Source organism: Phyllobates terribilis, unplaced genomic scaffold (assembly GCF_046119375.1).
Source record: "Phyllobates terribilis strain yellow unplaced genomic scaffold, ASM4611937v1 Scaffold_5__5_contigs__length_657084704, whole genome shotgun sequence".
Classification (NCBI taxonomy): Eukaryota; Metazoa; Chordata; class Amphibia; order Anura; family Dendrobatidae; genus Phyllobates; species Phyllobates terribilis.
The window spans coordinates 297,266,045-297,287,869 of NW_027362765.1; the positions used below are offsets into that span (position 1 = coordinate 297,266,045).

The 21,825-nt window shown below is 48.9% G+C and overlaps 1 protein-coding gene across 2 annotated transcripts in view; it reads left to right on the forward strand.

Moving 5' to 3' along the window:
• Window positions 1-19,247, forward strand: part of LOC141273040 (glycine N-acyltransferase-like) — a 207,368-nt gene extending 188,121 nt beyond the window's left edge. For both annotated transcript variants that reach the window (XM_073684365.1, XM_073684366.1), the window contains one exon: window positions 18,738-19,247. In XM_073684365.1, coding sequence (XP_073540466.1) covers window positions 18,738-19,131 — 394 coding nt within the window. In that variant the 3' untranslated portion in view covers window positions 19,132-19,247. The remainder of the gene's footprint in view (window positions 1-18,737) is intronic.
• The last annotated feature ends 2,578 nt before the right edge of the window (window positions 19,248-21,825 follow it).

Genomic DNA, 21,825 nt, shown 5'->3' on the forward strand with positions numbered 1-21,825 from the left:
ACAGCTCTATTTAGCCATAGTGGTTTCCTCCTATTTCTAGCATGTTTATTACTATAGGTTATATATTGTGCACAGGTCCTATTCAGGATGCTAATAAATGTCTCTCATTTGCTTTGTGTAGTTTTATGTCTCAGGATATCGTCCCAGTTTATTGCACTAAGATCATCTCTCAACCGTTGGAAATTTGCCTTCCTGAAGTTTAGTGTCCTTGTAACCCCTCTACTACACATCTTATTAAAGGTTACATGAAAACTTATTATTTTGTGATCACTATTACCTAAGTGACCCCCAACTCGTATATTTGATATGCGGTCTGGCCTGTTGGTTAATATTAGGTCTAGCAGTGCCCCCCTTCTTGTTGGGTCCTGAACCAGTTGTGAATGGTAATTGTCTCTCATAGTTGTCAAAAACCTATTACCTTTGCTTGAACTAAAGGTTTCTGTCCCCCAATTTATTTCAGGGTAGTTGAAGTCCCCCATAATAATGACTTCTCTTTGAGTCGCTGCTTTATCTATTTGCTTTACGAGGATATTCTCCGCTGCTTCCATTATTTTTGGAGACTTATAACAAACCCCTATCAGTAATTTATTATTTTTTCCCCCTCCCCTTATCTCCACTCACAGGGACTCTACATTTTCATTAGATTCACATATATCCTCCCGCAAGATGGGTTTTTAGGATGATTTTACATATTTTACACACACCCCCTCTCTTGTTTGTATGGTCATTTCTGAACAGACTATATTAACTGCCCAGTCACGGCTCTCATCCAGCCATGTCTCAGATATCCCCACCATGTCATAATTATTTTCCAACAAATTTAATTCAAATTCTTCCCTTTTGTTGGTGAGGCTTCTGGCATTAGTGTACATGCATTTTATGTATCTCTCTGTACCTCTATTCCTTCTTACTTTATTGACTGTTCTAACCCCACCCCCAATTTCTTTATTTGTGCCCAGGTCACTATCTGCACCCACCCATCTTCCCCACCTATAAAATGAATACCCTCCCCCTCAATCCATAGTTTAAACACTCCTCCAACCTTCTAGCCATTTTCTCCCCCAGCACAGCTGCACCCTCCTCATTGAGGTGCAGCTGGTCCCTAGCGTAGAGTCTGTAGCCAACTGAGAAGTCGGCCCAGTTCTCCAGGAACCCAAATTCCTTCTTCCTACACCAGTTCATGACCAATTATTTATCTCCCTAATCTCCCGTTGCCACTCTGGCGTGGCACGTGGTACAGGGAGTATTTCAGAGAATACCACCTTGCAATCTGGTTCTCAATTGTTCTTGGATGGTAGCCCTGATTTAAAAAGGTCTTTCTGAGGCCACCAAGGTGTTTGTCTCTATCCATAGGGTTGGAACATATCCGATTGTATCTGTTGACTTGGCTGTAGAGAATAGAGTTTTTTTATGTGTTTTGGATGGAAACTGTCCCATTTAAGGTATGTTGGATGGTCGATTGGCTTCCGGTACAGGGATGTCTCTATTTCATTGTTCTGTAGCTTAATGATGGTGTCCAAAAAGTTAATTTCAGTACAGGAGTAGTTAGGTTGATGGTGGGATGAAATTGATTAAAGTGTTCATGGAACGTCTTTAGCTGTTGCTCAGACTTCATCCAGATGATTAAAATATCGTCAATGTAATGATAGTAGGCCAGAGGCCTGATGGGACATGAGGACAAAAAGTCACTTTCAAGCTTGGCCATGAAAAGATTTGCATACTGTGGAGCCATTTTACTTCCCATCGCTATACCAGTCTCCTGTAGGTATATGTTGTTATCAAATTCAAAGTTAGGCTGTGTGCCCACTATGTGTTTTTTAAGTGTTTCTGACGCGCCCCTGGGCCTGTATCGCGCTGCGTTGCGCACGCGGGAGCTTACCCGGAGCCGGATCTTTTGAGGGTTGTAGTCTCGTGGCGGTGACCCGGTCCGTGCCCAGGGAGTCAAACTAAGTGGCCGTCTATTAGCAGTGGATGTTGGATGACTACGCCACCCGTTGAATGCAGCTTTGGAGCTGCCGCTGCAGGGCAGACCGCTGAGGCCGGTGGAAGGATGGTGCAGCGGGGATGGTATAACCCCCAACGGGAGGGGTATGGCCTCAGGGCAGCCGACGTGGATGAAGGGGGTAGCAGGAACCACTCGGAGACGGTACGGTGTAGTTCAGGGTCTTTACTGGTGACAAAGATAGACCCTCCCGGAGTACTGGCTAGCGATTGGGGCCTGGTCAGTCCTTGAGCAGATGGGATCTCCCCTGGCCAGGCGGAGTTGTAGGCCTCCCAAACTAACGATACTCTTCTGGCTACCTTGCTAGAGGCGGATATAAGTAGCCCACGTCCCTGAGTGTACCGTGTGGTGCTCACCCGTATGGCCGGTGACTCGGGGCCTTCTAGTAGCTTCCGCTCCACGACGGCGGTGCTGGTCCCATGCGTGTGACCGTGCCTTCGGGTTTCTTGGCCAGAGGACCTGAAATCCCCTGCCTGACGGATTCTGCTGCTGGGTAGGAGTTAGTCCCCACAGCCTCGGACTCCGGGTCCGGTAAGAAATCTTCTCAGTCAGGGCGAGCTCTGCAGCTGCCAGCCCCTGACTCCTTGTAACACTGCTCCCACAGAGCTCCTGATGTTTCTTCCTATGCTGCTTCTCTACTTCTGGCATGGCCCAGGAGCTGGGCCCAGCCGGAGCCACAGCTCCCTGTCAGCCCTCCTGGCTCAACTCTCCCTCTGAACTCCCTAACCCTGCCTCAGCCCCAGGTTTATATAGGGGAAGTTCTTCCCCTCCCAGGACTGGGCAGGAGGTGTGGCATGCATAGGATCCCTGACCAAGAGACCTCCCACCTGCTCTCAGACATAACATTGCTTGTTACTGTGGAAACCAGACCCCTGGGGTGCCACATTCCCCCCTAGTGAAATTTAGTACTCCGGGACTAAACATATTTTTTTAGAAAGACATAACAGGGTATAACAATAATAATACAATAAGAAAAACACATAAAGGTGGTCACGGCATGTCCGCAACCGGGTGCAGTCTTTGAAGGAAACAAAGGTGTCCATTTCACCAAAACAGGGAGACGTAGCCAGGCAGGGGTCTGTCCTGCCCCGAGTCCTTAACAGTCTTTTAGTCCATCCTGGGTTACGCTCCACTAACTGTACAAAGGATTCCCGGTAAATCCACCAAGGACTCCTATAAATTACTAGAAACACATAATTATTTACAGGATATGGCCGCTCTCAGTCCTCGGCCAGTGGGGATAAGGATTGGCTGCTCACAGTCCTCAGCCTGGTAAGGGATAGGGGATGGCTGCTCACAGTCCTCAGCCTGGTAAGGGATAGGGACACACGGGGAACAATTCACTAATCCCAACGGGGACCATATTTTAATTAGCAGCAGTCCTTGTACCCTAACGGGTAACTATGTACAGCTCTTTATTCACGCTACTTCCCTTCAGTAGCTATGTCCTCTTTGTGCTCCCTCCTGAGGGTAGTCCTCAGACCCGTCCGGGTCCTCTTGGCTTTCCTCGTATTGGTAGTACTGCAGCTCCTCCTCGGTTAGCTGGGTTAGTATCTCTGCGACAGTCCTCCTCCCAGGTGGCCAGGACTTTACCCCCCTTTGGGCTGCCCCGGTTAATTGGGCCACCAGGATGCTCACTTTTTGCTCCTCTGTGAGGGGGTACACCTGGAAGAGGCTATCCAGCTTTTCTCTAAAGTCATGCAGGGTATGTGACTCCCCTGAGTACTGGGGTAGCCAGGCTGCCCCCGGGATATAGGGCATGGTGAAAGGCATGACCGCAACAGCGGTGGCGCTGGCGGGGGTTGAAGCGGTGAAGCTCTCCTCCGTATCCGACATCCTCCTCCCCCCTAGTGGACCGTGGCCTACCTTGCGATGATCCTCTTCCGTAGGCCGCTGCTCCGCAGTGGATCGTCAGGGTCGAGGACCTTCCGTCGCGCTCCTGTGACGTCGGCGTCTGCTGGGCTCCTTCCAGGACCTTACGCAACGTCCGGACGTGAGGCGGGGCTTCAGTTCTCGCGGGCTTTCGGAGTCCACGCCCCTCTTCTTCCTGCGCGGCGTCTTCAAGATGGCGTCCAACGGCGGGAAAACTCCACGGAAGGCGGGAAGAAGGCTGAAAATGGCGCCGGATGGCGGGAAAACTTCACGGATGGCGGGAAGAAGGCTGAAGATGGCGCCGGATGGCGGGAATCTTCGCGGATGGTGGGAAGAAGGCTGAAGATGGTGCCGGATGGCGGGAATCTTCACCACAGGTTAGTTTAAAAGTCTCTTTTTCAGGCGCGCAGTACCCGGTGGTTGCGGGCACGAAATCCTGCCGACTACGCCAAAAGTTGACGCGCCCCTGGGCCTGTGTCGCGCTGCGTTGCGCACGCGGGAGCTTACCCGGAGCCGGATCTTTTGAGGGTTGTAGTCTCGTGGCGGTGACCCGGTCCGTGCCCAGGGAGTCAAACTAAGTGGCGGTCTATTAGCAGTGGATGTTGGATGACTACGCCACCCGTTGAATGCAGCTTTGGAGCTGCCGCTGCAGGGCAGACCGCTGAGGCCGGTGGAAGGATGGTGCAGCGGGGATGGTATAACCCCCAACGGGAGGGGTATGGCCTCAGGGCAGCCGACGTGGATGAAGGGGGTAGCAGGAACCACTCGGAGACGGTACGGTGTAGTTCAGGGTCTTTACTGGTGACAAAGATAGACCCTCCCGGAGTACTGGCTAGCGATTGGGGCCTGGTCAGTCCTTGAGCAGATGGGATCTCCCCTGGCCAGGCGGAGTTGTAGGCCTCCCAAACTAACGATACTCTTCTGGCTACCTTGCTAGAGGCGGATATAAGTAGCCCACGCCCCTGAGTGTACCGTGTGGTGCTCACCCGTATGGCCGGTGACTCGGGGCCTTCTAGTAGCTTCCGCTCCACGACGGCGGTGCTGGTCCCATGCGTGTGACCGTGCCTTCGGGTTTCTTGGCCAGAGGACCTGAAATCCCCTGCCTGACGGATTCTGCTGCTGGGTAGGAGTTAGTCCCCACAGCCTCGGACTCCGGGTCCGGTAAGAAATCTTCTCAGTCAGGGCGAGCTCTGCAGCTGCCAGCCCCTGACTCCTTGTAACACTGCTCCCACAGAGCTCCTGATGTTTCTTCCTATGCTGCTTCTCTTCTCTACTTCTGGCATGGCCCAGGAGCTGGGCCCAGCCGGAGCCACAGCTCCCTGTCAGCCCTCCTGGCTCAACTCTCCCTCTGAACTCCCTAACCCTGCCTCAGCCCCAGGTTTATATAGGGGAAGTTCTTCCCCTCCCAGGACTGGGCAGGAGGTGTGGCATGCATAGGATCCCTGACCAAGAGACCTCCCACCTGCTCTCAGACATAACATTGCTTGTTACTGTGGAAACCAGACCCCTGGGGTGCCACATTTCCACAGTGGCAATTCCGCTGCAGAAACGCTTAAAAAACGATTGGCAGAAGGTCTGCCATGTTCCCCAATGATAATCCGCATGTGCTATGCACATGCTGCGGAAATTTCCGCTGCGGATTATCATTGCAGAGGTGGTCGCTACATTGGGTTCTGCTCTCACCCCTTCTGAGCAGCTGCCCAATTAGCGTCTTTGGGAGGCCTCTCTGTTTTTTGCGGACAGTACTGCAGGCTGCGGTGTGTTGCGCAGAGAGGGACTTGAAGAGCGGGACGCTTGTATAAAAGTTATCCACGTAGAGGTGATAACCTTTATCCAGCAGTGGGAGCACCAAATCCCATACAATTTTCCCACTCACTCCCAGGACAGGGTGCATACAGGGGGTTCAATCCGGGAGTCCTTCCCTTCATAAACTCTAAACTTGTGAGTGTACTCTCACACAGTTTATACAGCTTGATTCCATACCTGGCCCTCTTACTGGGCAGGTACTGCCGGAATCTAAGCCGCCCCTTAAAATGTAATATAATAATTTTATAATAATAATAATAATAATTTTTATTTATATAATGCCAACATATTCCACAGCACTTTACAATTAAGTGGGGACATGTACATACAGTAAATTCAATACAATTTAAGACAATTTAAACAGTTAAATTAGGACTGAGGTCCCTGCTCGCAAGCTTACATTCTACAAGGAAATGGGGGGGACACAATAGGTGGACACAATAGGTGAAAAGTGCTTGTTATTTCAGGTCTGGCAATTATAATAAATAGGGTTTTTCATATAAAACTGCATTATACGGTCATCAGCCTTTGTGTTTCAGTGCAATACTCAAGTATCGGGTGCAGTTATCCTGTGCATGGAGGGTGTGGAGACAGATGACTAGTAGGGTGCAGATTCTGAATAATATTTAGAAGGAGGGAACAGGGGAAAGTTAGTTTACTGGGTATTTGAGGTGGTAGGCTTGTTTAAAGAGATGGATTTTTAAAGCGCGCTTGAAGACATGGGGGCTAGGCATCAGTCGGATCGTCTGGGGGTAGTGCATTCCAAAGAACTGGCGCAGCACGAGAGAAGTCTTGGAGACGGAGGTGCGAGGTTCGGATTATGGGGGATGTTATTAAGGATGATGATTAAGGACTCATCCACGCCGATGTCCCTTTGTGGCACGTACAGTTCAGCAAACTTGTTGTTAAAGTGCTCGATGACCGGCCGAACTTTGAAAAGACAATCAAAGTTCGGGTCATCGTGTGCAGGACACCTTGCATTATCGTTGTAATGCAAGAACTTGTGGATGGCCTCAAAACATTTCCGGGTCATGACCATTCGGTACACTGGAGCGTTATACAAAACATCAACACTCCAGTATTGCCGAAGTTCTGGCTTCTTCAGGATCCCTATATGATGGACCAGGCCCCAAAACTTCATCATTTCTTCTGCGTCTATAGGAGACCAGTTTGAAAATGATGAAGAGTGGTTTTGTTCCAAAAACTGATGAGCGTATACATTAGTCTGTTTCTGTGATGCCGGTGGTGTCAAACTTGATTCCTGATTCCTCCACAAAATCAGGAATCAGTGGCTCATAATTTTCGGGGGGCAAGGTCCATACGGGGTCAGTAGTGGGGGGCGCTGGTTCATCTTCTCTCCTGGGGCGACTGCATGCCGGTCGAGCAGCACCTGAGGAAGAAAAGGAGGAGTAAGAAGAAGAAGAGGAGGAAGACGAGGAATCAGAAAAATAAAGAAAGGTGGGATCCTTGCCCTCGCTGTCAGTGTCAGAGGCAAGGAAAGCGCATGCCTCCCTCCTCCACTGAATAGCGAGTTTGGGATGAGCGGGACATTATTTGTTATGTATGTGGTGCGTGTGTGTCAGGACTTTATTTAGAGTGTGTGTGTGTGTGTCAGTGTGCTTGGTGTGAACTTTTTTTTTTGTTAAAAAAAAGGAACAACCGTAGGTGGTGCAAACAGCGAGCAAGAGTGCGGATCGGTGAACTATGTCACCAATCAACTCTCGGCAGCTGCTGGGTGTGCGCGCATATGTGGTGCAAATGACGGGGAGTGTAAAACTGCGAGCACGAGTGCAAATCAGTGACCTGTGGTCAGTAATCAGCACTCAGCCGCTGCAGAAAGCATGAAAAAAAAAAAGGACAAAAGTCGAGCGATCAAGTACTGATCAAGTAATGATCAGCACTTGGTGGCAGAAAGGCGGATGGGAAGGGGGGAAGAGGAGAGGGGAGAGAGTGGGATTGGGGTGGATGACAACAGATCAAAAAATCCTACTTACAGTTGAATACATTGCACAAACAATTACAATAATTTTGAACAATACAAGTCGGCGACTGGTACAAGCGGAGAGAGGACCCTGCCCACGAGGGCTCACAATCTACAAGGGATGGGTGAGGATGCAGTAGGTAAGGGTAGAGCTGGTCGTGCAGCGGTATGAAGGAGCGAGGGTTACTGCAGGTTGTAGGCTTGTCGGAAGAGGTGGGTCTTCAGGTTCCTTTTGAAGGTATCCTCGGTAGGCAAGAGTCTGATGTGTTGGGGTAGAGAGTTCCAGAGTAGGGAGGATGCACAGGACAAATCTTGTATGCGATTGTTGGAAGAGGAGATAAAAGGGGAGTAGAGGAGGAGATTTTGTGAGGATCGGAGGTTGCGTGCAGGTACGTACTGGGAGACTAGGTTACAGATGTATGGAGAAGACAGGTTGTGGATGGCTTTGTATGCCATGGCTAGGGTTTTGAACTGGAGTCTCTGGGTAATGGGGAGCCAGTGAAGGGATTGACAGAGAGGAGAGGCTGTGTAATAGTGGGGGTACAGGTGGATTAGTCGGGCTGCTGAGTTTAGGATAGATTGGAGGGGTGCGAGAGTGTTAGAGGGGAGGCCACAGAGCAGGAGGTTGCAGTAGTTGAAGAGGGAGATGATGAGGGCGTGCACTAGTGTTTTTGCCGATTTGTGGTTGAGGAATGTGCGGATCCGGGAGATATTTTTGAGTTGGAGTCTGCAGGAAGTGGAAAGGGCTTGGATATGTGGTTTGAAGGAGAGATTAGAGTCCAAGGTTACCCTGAGACAGCGAGCTTGTGGGACTGGGGAGAGTGAGCAGCCATTAACTATGATGGATAGGTCAGGTGGGGGGTTGAGTGAGATGATGGCAAGATGATGAATTCAGTTTTATCCATGTTAAGTTTTAGAAATCTGTCAGAGAATAAGGATGAAATAGCCGACAGACATTGTGGGATTCTGGTTAGTAAGGGGGTGATATCCGGTCCAGAGCGGTAGATCTGTGTGTCATCAGCATAGAGGTGACACTGAAAGCCATGGGACTCTAAGCTGTCCCAGGCCGAAGGTGTAGATAGAGAAGAATAGGGGTCCTAGGACTGAACCTTGGGGGACACCGACAGATAGAGGGCGAGATGAGGAGGTGGTGTGTGAGTGGGAGATACTGAATGTCCTGTCTGTTAAGTATGAGGAGATCCACGATAGGGCCAAGTCTTTGATGCCAAGAGATGAGAGTCTGTAGTAAGAGGGAATGGTCCACTGTGTCAAAGGCAGATGACAGGTCCAGGAGGAGGAGGACAGAGTAGTGTCGCTTGGATTTGGCAGTTAGTAGGTCATTGGTGACTTTAGTCAGGGCAGTTTCAGTGGAGTGATGTGGTTGGAAGCCAGATTGTAAGTGGTCAAAGAGGGAGCAGGAGGAGAGGTGGGAGGACAGCTCAAAATGGACGTGTTGTTCAGTAGTTTTGAGGCGTAAGGGAGAAGTGATATGGGGCAATAGCTAGTCACAGAGGATGAGTCAAGGGAAGGCTTTTTGAGGATGGATGTGATCGAGGCATGTTTAACCCCTTAAGCCCCGGAGCATTTTTCGTTTTTGCATTTTCGTTTTTGCTCCCCTTGTTCCCAGAGCCATAGCGTTTTTATTTTTTGGTCAATATGGCCATGTGAGGGCTTATTTTTTGCGGGACGAGTTGTACTTTTCAACGCCATTACTAGTTTTATCATATCCTGTACGGGAAAACAGGAAAAAAATTCCAAGTGCGGTAAAATTGCAAAAAAAGTGCAATACCCCAGTTGTTTTTTATTTATTTTTTTTACCATGTTCACTGAATGCTAAAACTGACCTGCCCTTCTTATTCTACAGGTCATTACGAGTTCATAGACACCAAACATGTATAGGTTCTTTTATATTTAAGTGGTGAAAAAAAATTCCAAAATTTGGTAAAAAAAAAAATAAAAAAATAGCGCCATTTTCTAAGACCCGTAGCGTCTCCATTTTTCGTGATCTGGGGCTGGTTGATGGCTTATTTTTTGCGTGCCAGGCTGACGTTTTTATTGATAACATTTGGGGTAGATCCGATGTTTTGATCGCCCGTTATTGCATTTTATTGCAATTTTGCGGCGACCAAAAAACGTAATTCTGGCGTTTAGAATTTTTTTCTCGCTACGCCGTTTACCGATCGGAATAATTCTTTTTTTATTTTGATAGATCGGGCGATTCTGAACGCGGCGATACCAAATATGTGTATGTGGGGTTTTTTTATATATATTTTATTTTGAATGGGGCGAAAGGGGGGTGATTTAAACTTTTATATTTTTTTATTTTTTTTTATATTTTTAAAAACTTTTTTTTTTTACTTTTTGCATGCTTCTATAGTCTCCATAGGAGACTAGAAGCAGCAACTGTCCGATCGCCTCTGCTACATACAGGGGACCAGCAGATCCCCTGCATGCAGCAGAAATGGTCCTGTGCTATGAGCGCCGACCACTAGGTGGCGCTCATAGCGACAAGATCATGACAACCACAGGCGTCTGCTGCAGACCCTGGGTTGTCATGCACGCCCATCGGCGACCCGCGATCACGTGACGGGGTCGCCGGTGGGCGGGGCTTATGACTCGCTACCCGGAAGCGCGCGTTAAATGCTGCTGTCGGAGATTGACAGCAGCATTTAACTGGTTAACAGCCGCGGGTGGATCGCGATTCCACCCGCGGCTGTTGCGGGCACATGTCAGCTGTAAGAATCAGCTGACATGTGCTCGGTTCAGTGAGGGCTCAGCGCCGGAGCCAGCGCCAGTTGTTAGTGACAGGTTGAAGAGGTGGGTTAGGGTTGGGATGAAGACTGTGGTGAGTTTAGGGATGAGGTGGGACGGGATTGGGTCAAGTTCGCAGGTGGTGAGGTGTGATTTGGCGAGTAAAGAGGAAATTTGATCGTCCGTAATGGTGGAGAAGCTGGTTTTCGAGGAGGAGGGTTGAGTAGATATGAGGAGGGGCTGTGGGAACTTTAGGCAAAAGCTTTGTCTGATGGTGTCAATCTTCTGCTTGAAGAATGAGGCAAAGTCTTCGGCTGAGATGAGAGGAGAGGGAGGAGGTGCCGGGGGATGAAGTGTTGAATAGCTGTTTAGGGTTGTGAGACAGGGAGGATGAAAAGTAGGTTTGCTTTGCTGCAGTAAGTGTGGACTTGAAAGAAGTGAGGGACTGTTTGAATGCAATGAAATGCTCGTTGGAGTGGGACCTTTTCCATTTCTGCTCAGCAACCCTGGAGGCCCTTCGCAGTTCTTTAGGCAGGTTGGTGTGCCCGGGTTGCCTGTTGAGTGGGCGAGCTGTGGTACGTGTGTGGGGGGGCGACCGAATTGAGAGATGCAGCTGTTGTGGTGTTATATAAAGTGGCAGAAGCATCTGCATTGTGACATTTGGGACATTTAACTGGAATTGTTGTCTCATGGGTGTGAGGAATAAAATATTGTTGACCTGCCTAGGTGATTATTAAAATCTGCAATCTCAGATCTTCACAATGAGAATTAGTCAATATCACAAAAAAAATTACATCCAGGTACCTCATAGATGACCTTGTCTCTGATTGGAGTCGTTCGCTTTCTTTTCTTCCTCTTGTCCAGATGCCATAATGACTTCCACAGCTATTCTCTGCAGAATTCTATCTTCATCGGTCTTCTAAAACACATCCCCACACGATGCCCTTAAAGATAGCAGTGTCATTATAATGCTCCTAAATAAAAATATATGGCCTGAGCCCATGAATAAATAATTGCCCCTCACTATATTCCCTGCACAAAATATGACCCACATACTGTCCCTCTTATGGTACATGCCCTCCACACTTCCCTCTTCTTTCTGTACTGGGCCCCCTCATCACACTGTCCTCTCATATTGTGTCCCCCCTATAGGGCCCAGTCTCTATACAGTGCACGCTCATCACATTCCCCCTCCTTAGCATACTTTCCCCTCATGGCTGTTCCTTTCCCTGTCCCCCCGTGCTAACCCCCCCCAAAACTACTCAGTCTTTATTCTGTGCCCACTCACAGTTTTCTCCCCCATACTGTCTCATCACACTATTTCCCTCAATAGTCTCCGCACACGTTTCCTCCTCCCTCCTCATGCTGTCTCCTCTCACGTCCCTTGCTGACCATACTGTCTTCTCACATATTTACCCCCTCGCTCTTCATACTTCCTTCTCACACATCCCTCCGACTCCACACACTGTGTTTGCACACATCCCATCACCCTTGTTCCCCATACTGTGTCCGCACACATTCCATCACCATCGGTCCCCATACTGTGTCCGCACACATCCCATCACCCCCACAACCCATACTGTGTCCGCACACGTCCCATCACCCTTGCTCCCCATACTGTGTCCGCACACATCCCATCCCCCCGACTCCTTATACTGTGTCCGCACACGTCCCATCGCCCTTGCTCTCCATGCTGTGTCCGCACACATCCCATCACACTAGCTACCCATACTGTGTCAGCACACATCCCACCCACTGACTCCTCATACTGTGTCCGCACACATCCCACCACCCTCGCTCCCCATACTGTGTCTGCACCCACCCCCCCACTCACTCCTCACAGAATAAATCTCCCCTCTCCACACTGAATAAATCCCTATCCACACTGAATAAATCCCCCCTCCACACTGAATAAATCCCCCCTCCACACTAAATAAATTCCCCCCTCTACACTGAATAAATATCCCCCCTGCACACTGAATAAATCCCCCCATACTGAATAAATATCAACCCTGCACACTGAATGAATTCCCCTCCACGCTGAATCTTCAGTGTCTTCAACTTCATAGCCACAGGAGCACTTACCACCAATGATCTTCTTTCTTTTGGGTGACGGCGAGTGACGTCAGCAGCGTGATCACATGACCTGATCACGCTCCTAAAGTTGCTCTGAGTCAACGGTCAGAGCTTCAATTGTACTCTCGTCTGATAGACGCGATTACAATTGAACACTGGGAGCTGGTGACGCGCCCCCAGGGCAGTGGGGTACTCGGTGTCCGGGCCTATGGATGCTGGGGGGGAATATGTCACAGTGGCTGGCCCGGTCCGAGGCCCAGGGCGGTCAACAAAAAGGGGATAGTTTATATGGGATTTGTAGTTTGATCGTGACGCCACCTGTGGTTTCTGGTAATTTGTACCAGCACTGCTGCAGACCTCTGAGGCAGTTGATAGGGAAGCTAGGATGGAACGGCTCCCCACAGGTAGAGCAGCCCTCAGGGCAGTGTAGAATATATGGTGGTTGGTGCTGGGACTTGTAGTGCAGAAGAGAGAGCTGGCGCAGCTGAAATAACTGACGGAGGCAGTGGAGTGCAGTCATCCAAGTTTTACTCACAGTTCTTGTTCAAGATTCTCAGGTACACTGTATGGGTGTCCGCCTCCGCGTCGCACTGCATCCACCAGACCAGGGGTTCAGCTCTTTCTCAGATAGATCAGGAGCGCTTGACGGAACCCCGCTTTCTTTATGTTCCTAACTAGACCGACTTCCCGCGCTGGGTCTTCTCCCTCCTGCCCTGCGCTTTCCACACACAGTCCCGATCGGGTGCTCTGAAGTCCCTCTGGGCAACCTGGAGTTCCCGGACCTACTTGACCCTCACGGTGACTAGGATGAGACTATGGCAACTGCACCATGGAAGTGCAGAAGCCTCCGGTTTTTCCAGCCGAGACCTAGAGTAACACGGCTGGTCCAGGGGCCGGTCTCCTTCTTGCGGCCTGATCCCTCTGACACTTGGCAGATTCGGGGTGTACGGGTGCCGTCATGCACTCACTGTACCCCCTGGGATCCCTTCTGTAGAACGGAGCCTTTCTCCTCTGCTCCCCTCCTGGGCCTCTATTACTAGGCCCCAATTGTGGAGCAGAGCTCCTGCCGAGACTCTGCTCCCCTCCTTACTTCTCACTCACTTCTCCACTGACTGCTCTGCCACCCTAAGATGGCTTCCCTTAATATGCCTCCCACAATGGTGCTCCCCTACTCTACATTCTCCACCCACACCCACTACTGGTTCCCCCTACCTTTGGTTCCCCCCACTCCAGCCAGGGACAGGGCTCAGCAGGAGACACAGTGCATCTTGCCCTTCCAGCCGGCCTGGAGTAGTGTAGTGTTGAATGCGGGTGTTGGGGTTCCGGGCAGCACTCCCTCTTTACCTGAGAGAAGGAGACACCACACCTCTGGGTGAGGTGCAGTACCTCTGTGGCGACTGAACCCTCAGGGGCGCTACACTGGCATGCTGCAGCTTCTCTGAGCCGACTGTCAGCTTGGCAGTCAGATCTGAAAACTGCCGGCTCACAGTCTGGGGGGCAGCAGAATGCTGCCGCCGGGGGAGACACTTCGGACCGCTGCATTAGGCGGCCCGACAGTGCTCCCCTGCCAACTGCGCCTGGGGCAATGCCCCAGCTGCCCCTTTCTAGATACGCCTCTGCATATCCAGACGTCAAAGGTAGACGCTGCTTTCTTACTAGTTTTCAACTGTTGCAGATAAGTGTTGATTGTTGGCTAGGGACCTTAAAAGCACCATGCAAAATACCCGGGGCGATTGCTCTTGGTTCCCGGACCTAGGAGTAACACTAGTAACACTATCACTGCCAATAGTAGTGTTACCTCTGGCAATTTTAATCAGTGTGTCTCTTGAGTGGAATCTCTGCCATTACAGTTGAGGTTTTCAGGCTCTCATGCAGATTAAAGGGGCTGTCTGGCCTCTGCACAATTTACAAAATGACAAGGATAGTTTCAATATAAAAACATTTAGGCATACCAACTTGGTTTAACCCTCCATGGATTTAGTGCAGGCTGCTCCAGAGGTCTGTGCTGAGATAAGAAGGGATGAGGTCACGTTTTCCAATCGGCGGATTGATGGGCTCATCAGTCAGATGATTGGAACAGCGCAGCAACTGATGTGCATCTGATCACTTGATCACTGCAGCCAGTCACAGGCCTTAGTGGTCAAGTGATCAAGGAAAAACGCCATTGCTTTCTTTCCTAGTGCAGACGACTTTTGTTCCCTACAGTTGCATGTAAGCATAGGCTAATTATAATGAGGGCAATCCGGGCGACCGCCCGGGGCCCCGAGCCTGCAGGGGGCCCGCGGCTCCGGGCGGGGTGTCTAATGCCGGATTGCCCTCATTATATGTGCGGGCCGCCGCGGAACATATCGGTAGCAGTGGCGGGAGGGGGAACCCCGAGCCGCTCTCCCAGCAGCGGCCGCTGCTACTTCTTCATCGGCCGGGCCAGCACTGCAGCAGTTAACTTCCCTGTGCTGGCCCGGCCGCGTCATTGCTAGGAGACACGGCCCTGTGCGCGGCCGTGTCTCCTAGCTGTGACGTCACGCGCCCGGCCTGCACTGCTGCAACGAAGAAGTCAGAGCAGGCAGGAAGAATGGAGCCGGGGGATGGTGAGTCTGCGTGTGTGTGTGTATGTGTGTGTGTGTGTCTGTATGTGTGTGTGTATGTATGTATGTGTGTGTATGTATGTGTGTGTATGTGTGTGTGTGTGTATATATGTGTGTGTGTGTGTGTATGTGTGTGTGTATGTATGTGTGTGTATGTGTGTGTGTGTATGTGTGTGTATGTATGTGTGTGAGTGTGTGTGCAGATATCATTGTGTGATGTCTGTTTATATGTATTTTTGTGTTTCAAATGTGTTTATGCGTGTGTACGTATGTGTGTGCGTAGCCATCTGTGTATAGATGCCCACGTGCGGCCTCCCGCTGTGTATAGATGGCTACGTGCGGCCTCCCGCTGTGTATAGATGGCTACCTGCGTGTGTGTGTATGTGTGTGTGTGTGTGTGTGTGTATGTATGTGTGTGTGAGTGTGTGTGCAGATATCATTGTGTGTGTGTATGTATTTTTGTGTTTCAAATGTGTTTATGCGTGTATGTATATGTTTGTGTGTGTGTGCGTGACTGCGTGCGGCCTCCTGCTGAGTATAGTTGGCGCCGTGCGGCCTCCTGCTGTCTCCGGGGGGGCGCCGTGCGGCCTCCCACTATGTATAGATGGCGCCGTGCGTCCTCCCACTATGTATAGATGGCGCCGTGCGCCCCCCGCTGTGCATAGATGGCGCCGTGCGTCCCCCCGCTGTGCATAGATGGCGCCGTGCGGCCTCCTGCTGTGCATAGATGGCGCCGTGAGGCCTCCTGCTGTGCATAGATGGCGCCGTGCGGCCTCCTGCTGTGTATAGATGGCTACGTGCGGCCTCCCGCTGTGCATAGATGGCTACGTGCGGCCTCCCGCTGTGTATAGATGGCTACGTGCGGCCTCCCGCTGTGTATAGATGGCTACGTGCGGCCTCCCACTGTGTATAGATGGCTACGTGCGGCCTCCCGTTGTGTATAGATGGCTACGTGCGGCCTCCCGCTGTGTATAGATGGCTACGTGCGCCCCCCCGCTGTGCATAGATGGCGCCGTGCGTCCCCCCGCTGTGCATAGATGGCGCCGTGCGGCCTCCTGCTGTGCATAGATGGCTCCGTGAGGCCTCCTGCTGTGCATAGATGGCGCCGTGCGGCCTCCTGCTGTGTATAGATGGCGCCGTGCGGCATCCTGCTGTCTCTGGGGGGGGCGCCGTGCGGCCTCCCGCTATGAATAGATGGCTACGTGCGGCCTCCCGCTGTGTACAGATGGCTACGTGTGGCCTCCCGCTGTGCATAGATGGCTACGTGCGGCCTCCCGCTGTGTATAGATGGCTACGTGCGGCCTCCCGCTGTGTATAGATGGCTACGTGCGGCCTCCCGCTGTGTATAGATGGCTACGTGCGGCCTCCCGCTGTGTATAGATGGCTACGTGCGGCCTCCTGCTGTGTATAGATGGCTACGTGCGGCCTCCCGCTGTGTATAGATGGCTACGTGTGCTCAATATTGAGTCATACAATTAATACAATACAATTAATTGAGTCATACAATTAATGTAAGGCTATGTGCCCACGATACAGAAATGTTGCGGATTTTTTTTTGACCGTTTCTGCATCTCCCTGGCAGAAAAAACGCATGCGGATTTTACATGCGGATTGTACATGCGGATTGTATATGCGTTTTCCTGCCAGGGACATGCGGATGTGAAGCTTCTTCACTTGCATTTCCGCATGCGGGTTGTGATTTTAGCATCACTTGGAAAGTGCTTGACAACTTGGTCACACTATATAAATCCATGCAACCAGCATGGATTTATATAATGTGACCGTAAAAGAATGGTAAAAAATAAAAAATATATACTTACCTTCTGATGGCCTGCCGACGTCAGCGGTCGCGTGACCCGTCACATGACTAAATGACGTCACGGCAGGTCCTTTTCAGACCATCGCGAGCTGCCGGCAAGCCAGGACGTATCGGATAAAGACACCGGGGGCCATCAGAAGGTAAGTATAATATTTATTTTTTATTTTATTCTTTTTTTACAGGTTCTATGGTACCCGGGTCCGGAGGAGAGTCTCCTGTCCTCCACACCCGGGTACCATCCACACATTGAAACGCATGGATTCCGCATCTACAGATGCAGGGATGCGGATTCCATGCGTTCTATTGCAAGTCAATGGCGGCGAAAACGCCGCGCTTCCGCAAAATAATTGGTAATGCGGATTTTTCCGTAGCGGAAATTTCCGCGGCATGTACACAGCACATGCGGATTATCATTGGGGAACATGGCAGACCTTCTACCAAGCGTTTTTTAAGCGTTTCTGCAGCGGAATTGCCGCTGCGGAAATGCATAAAAAACGCATAGTGGGCACACAGCCTAAAAAAAATATTATAATTAATATTGTGCCAAATTAATTTCACGTGAACTATCACATGATCTATCACAGGGGATCATGTGACATGTCACGTGATAAATCAGGTGTGTGTGTGTGTGTGTGTGTGTGTGTGTGTGTGTGTGTGTGTGTGTGTGTGTGTGTGTGTGTGTGTGTGTGTGTGTGTGTGTGTGTGTGTGTGTGTGTGTGTGTGTGTGTGTGTGTGGGCGTGTGGGCGCCTTCTAAACTGCCCGGGGCCCTTGCTACTCTTAATCCACCCCTGCATGTAAGTGGGTTAGAGCAGGTAGGTTTGCCTGATTTTATTATTTGGAAACAATCCCTGCCACCTGTGAATTTAGTGTAGAAACCGGACAGTCCCTTTAAAGTTGTCTATAGCTGCCTAATTAGTCTGGACAGGCAAACCATCTTATGTGTAGGAAGGCCTCCTGATTCTTCCTTGACAGATGAGGAAAGTCGGATCAAGTATGTTGAACTTGCCTGATCCTTTTGTTCCCATGTGAGGTAAGCAGAAGTGCCTGGCAGCAACCCTGTATCCACTGAAAATGCATGCTTGGCAGAATCAATGTACAGGTGTGTGTGCAGGGAAGGAAACAGCTGTCAGTGAGCAAATGTTTGTCTAACAACTATAGGAGGTGCATGGGCAACTTTGGAAAAACCCAAAGGAGTGTGTATTAAATCACATAACACAGCATTGTTACGTTAAATGGTCATTTGCATTTGAGCAATTAAAGAGGTTAGAGGGGCTTGTAAACAGCTCAGCGAGTTTGTGGGTTAGTCATATTTTCTAGCTGTTTTCTAGCTGAATCTTATTTTGTGTGTATTTCAATCCTGTTGTTATAAACCTGCATGTAGTCTGCTCTGTTTTTTTTTCTAATATGGCAGGTTACATGACTTAAAGGAGTCACTCAGGACTCAATTTTTTTTCTATAGGGCTAAGCACTTCTGCCATGCAACAATCTCTCCTGTCTCAGAGTGGTCATGGACTGCTCCTTGCAGTGATTCTCGTGTTTCCTGTGATGTAACCTTGACAGAATAGTTCCTTCTCTTCTGCTCTGCTCTGTTGAATGGGCATCACTGCTAACATCATGTTGATTGACAGCTGGCTCCCTGTACACCGTAGCAGTGTGGTTAACCATGTTGTCTCGCAACAATGGAGTTCTGGTTTCAAATTCAACCAAGGATAAAATGCATGCAGTTTTCTTTGTCTTATATACAGCTGCCTAAAATGTGCATGTTCTAGTTAGTTTATTGCTTACCAATATCCTGAAATTTGATTATCCGTGACACCTTTTTCTACATTTTTTTCTTCATGCAGTGACCTACAATTTTGTAACCTAAAACCTGAAGAAGCCTACCTGGTCAATGAAGGCTGGGCACTTGGTGGGAATCCACTCAGTGAACGTTACGTCAGTCGGTGCATCCAGAATTTTCCGAATATTTGCGCGAGAAGATTAGGTGTTGGGAAGCCTGTTGCTTGGACAACGAGTGACCAATCTGCCGAAATGCGTATGGGGTATACAGAAAAAAAATACAGGAATCAAGGAGTCCTTCGTACAATGGTAATACAATTGACACATACATTAAATTCCAAGGGATGTCCGCTCTACTGCCACGTGACCCCAGACAATAAGATCAGTCAAGCAGCTACTCGTCGCGCAGGATTTCCATTGGCTGGAAGATGGCAACAGTGGAAGTTTCAACCCTCATGACATGAGAACATGAACACACATGGAGATATTAAATGTCTTATAATAATACTCTATTATACACTATGTTCTGTTTATTGGTCTGGTTTCATGTGTTGGTCATTAGCAGCCTAACCAGAGTACTATGTCTCCTGGTCCCTTTCTTGCCACTATACACTAGCCCATTCTGCTTTTCTCTGCCCTTGCTTTAACTTTTTCTGCAAAAACAGTTTTGTGTCGGTTTACTAATATGAATGATGAAAGAATAGAGAGTACTCTATAATTGCACGGACACTTGGTCCATAAAAAAACACGGACATGTGAATAGCACCATAAATTATAATGCGTACGTGTTATATCTGTAGAAAAATAAACAGGCAGAACATGTACGTGCAACATGGATGTCTGTATGAAGCCTAGAGGTATGTGCACATGACGTCTTTTTTAAGCGGATCCGCTCTGAAACCAACCTGAAAAACTGCCCTAAAAATATTGAAAACATGAACGTATGCATTTCTATTTAAAATTACTTGTTCATCTGTTGAGACTTTTGATCATCTTTTAAAGGCTTAAGGTTTCAAAAGACGCAAAGTGGCTTAAACAAGTGACCTGACCATTCTTCAGGCATCTTCCTCTTTGAAGACACCACATGCTAAGTAGATAAGTCTATGAGAAGCCCGAAAAGACTGACGGAAGACAGACATCCCCATTACTGAGATAGGAGATGGTATTTCCTACTGATACGATTATATGTAGATGGAAAGAGGGAGGAGCTAGAGACAGATCTATCTAGATACAATCTTGTTGGTAGCAACTGCCATCTCCTATCTCAGTAATGGGTATTAGGGATGAGCGCACCTGTGGAAGTTTGGGTTCTGGTAACTGACCAGAACATTATTTCAAAGTTCGATTCAGGTGCCAGAGCTGTACCCGAACTTGAACCAGAACCCAAATCCCATTGATCTCTCACTCTGTCTCTCTCTTCTCTCTTTATCCGGAACTCCAAAACATTGCAACGGACTTCTGGGGAATGTCTGTGTTCGGTACGAACGCCAAACTTTTAAATTCAGGTTCGTTCATCTCTAATTGGGATGTTTGTCTTCAATGAATACAGATTTTACCTCAGAATTGAAAATTTTGATCAATTCTGTAAGAGAAAGAAGTTATTTTTTTATAAGACATATTACAATATATATTAGACAAAATGTTACACCTATAGTAGTACAATTGATCAGGGTTCTTGAACTGATTGCCTTTTCTCGGGGTCAAGAAGGAATTTTTCAGATGTAGGCACAGGGATTTTAGTAATATCATAAGAGTAATGCAAAAATAAAACTAATTAAAAAATTATAAACTGGTTCATTTGTAATTGTAATAGTGCAGTAATAATAAAAATGGTAATACATTTGTGAGACCTAGTCCCAGTAAGTTAGTAAGTTAGTGTAGGGAGTACAATTGGGGGAGAAAGATTGAACTTGATGGACCTAGGTCTTTATTCAACCTACGTTACTGTGTTACAAAGTTGCTTATTTTCATGTGTACCATTTATTTATGACATAAAAAGTAAAATGAGGTTAGCGTTAACCCCTTCACGACCTTAGACATATCCATACGTCATAGAAGGGAAGGAGTTTTCAACCCAGGACATATGGCTACGTATGGCTATGGTGATTTTGCAGACACAGGCTCTGTGTGCGCGATCGCAGCCGGGTGTTCAGCTAACATGAACGTTGACACCAGGCTCTCACTGCCAGGAGTGGTGCCCGCCTGTTTTACCCCCTAAATGCTGCGATCTATATCAATCACAGCACTTAGAAGGGAGGGGGCTCCCTCTACCCTCCGATCGGAGCACCCGCAAAGTCATTGCAAGGGCTCGATTGTTGCCATGGTGACTTGAGGTAGTCATGATGGCAAGAGCAATCCTGTTAGACCATGCTTCAAGCATGATCTAAGAGGCTTGCTTCACTGACAGTTATAACTCATTGCAATGCTAGTGCATTGCAATGCTTTATAACAGCGATCAGAGCCTTAAAAGTGAAAGTTCCATAGAGGGACTAAGTAAAAAAGTTAAAAATCAACAAAAAAAACTATTCCTGAATTGCTGTGTTTTGTTCATTCTACCTCCCGAAAATCGGAATAGAAAGATCAAAAAATGTTATCTGCCTGAAAATGGTACCGATAAAAACGTCAACTCGTCCTGCAAAAAACAAGCCGTCACAACTCTGTTGGCAGAAATATGGAATAATTATAGCTCTCAAAAAAAGGCGATGCAAAAACTTGTTTTTGCAACAAAAAAAAGCATCTTTTAGTGTGTGACAGCTGCCAAACAGAAAAAAACAATATAAATCTGGTATCACTATAATTCTTCGACCCAAGGAATAAAGTCGTGTAATTGACACGCCCCCTGGGCCGTGGGGATACCCAGAGCCGGGCCTATAGATGCTGGGGGTTGTAGTCACCGTGGCGGCGACCCGGTCCGTGACCCAGGGCGGTCAAACCAGGGTAGTCTATGTGTCTCTGTTATATATAGTCCGACTACGCCACCTGTGGAATGCGGTTATTGGGAACCGCCGCTGCGGAGCAGTCCACTGAAGCTGGTGACATGTGCAGCAAGGTGATGTGACTCCCCACAGGAGGAGTGTAGCTTCAGGGCAGCGTGACTGGATGATGGTGGTGATTGTGCAAGGTGTCACGGTGCAAGAATAATCACAGAGTCCA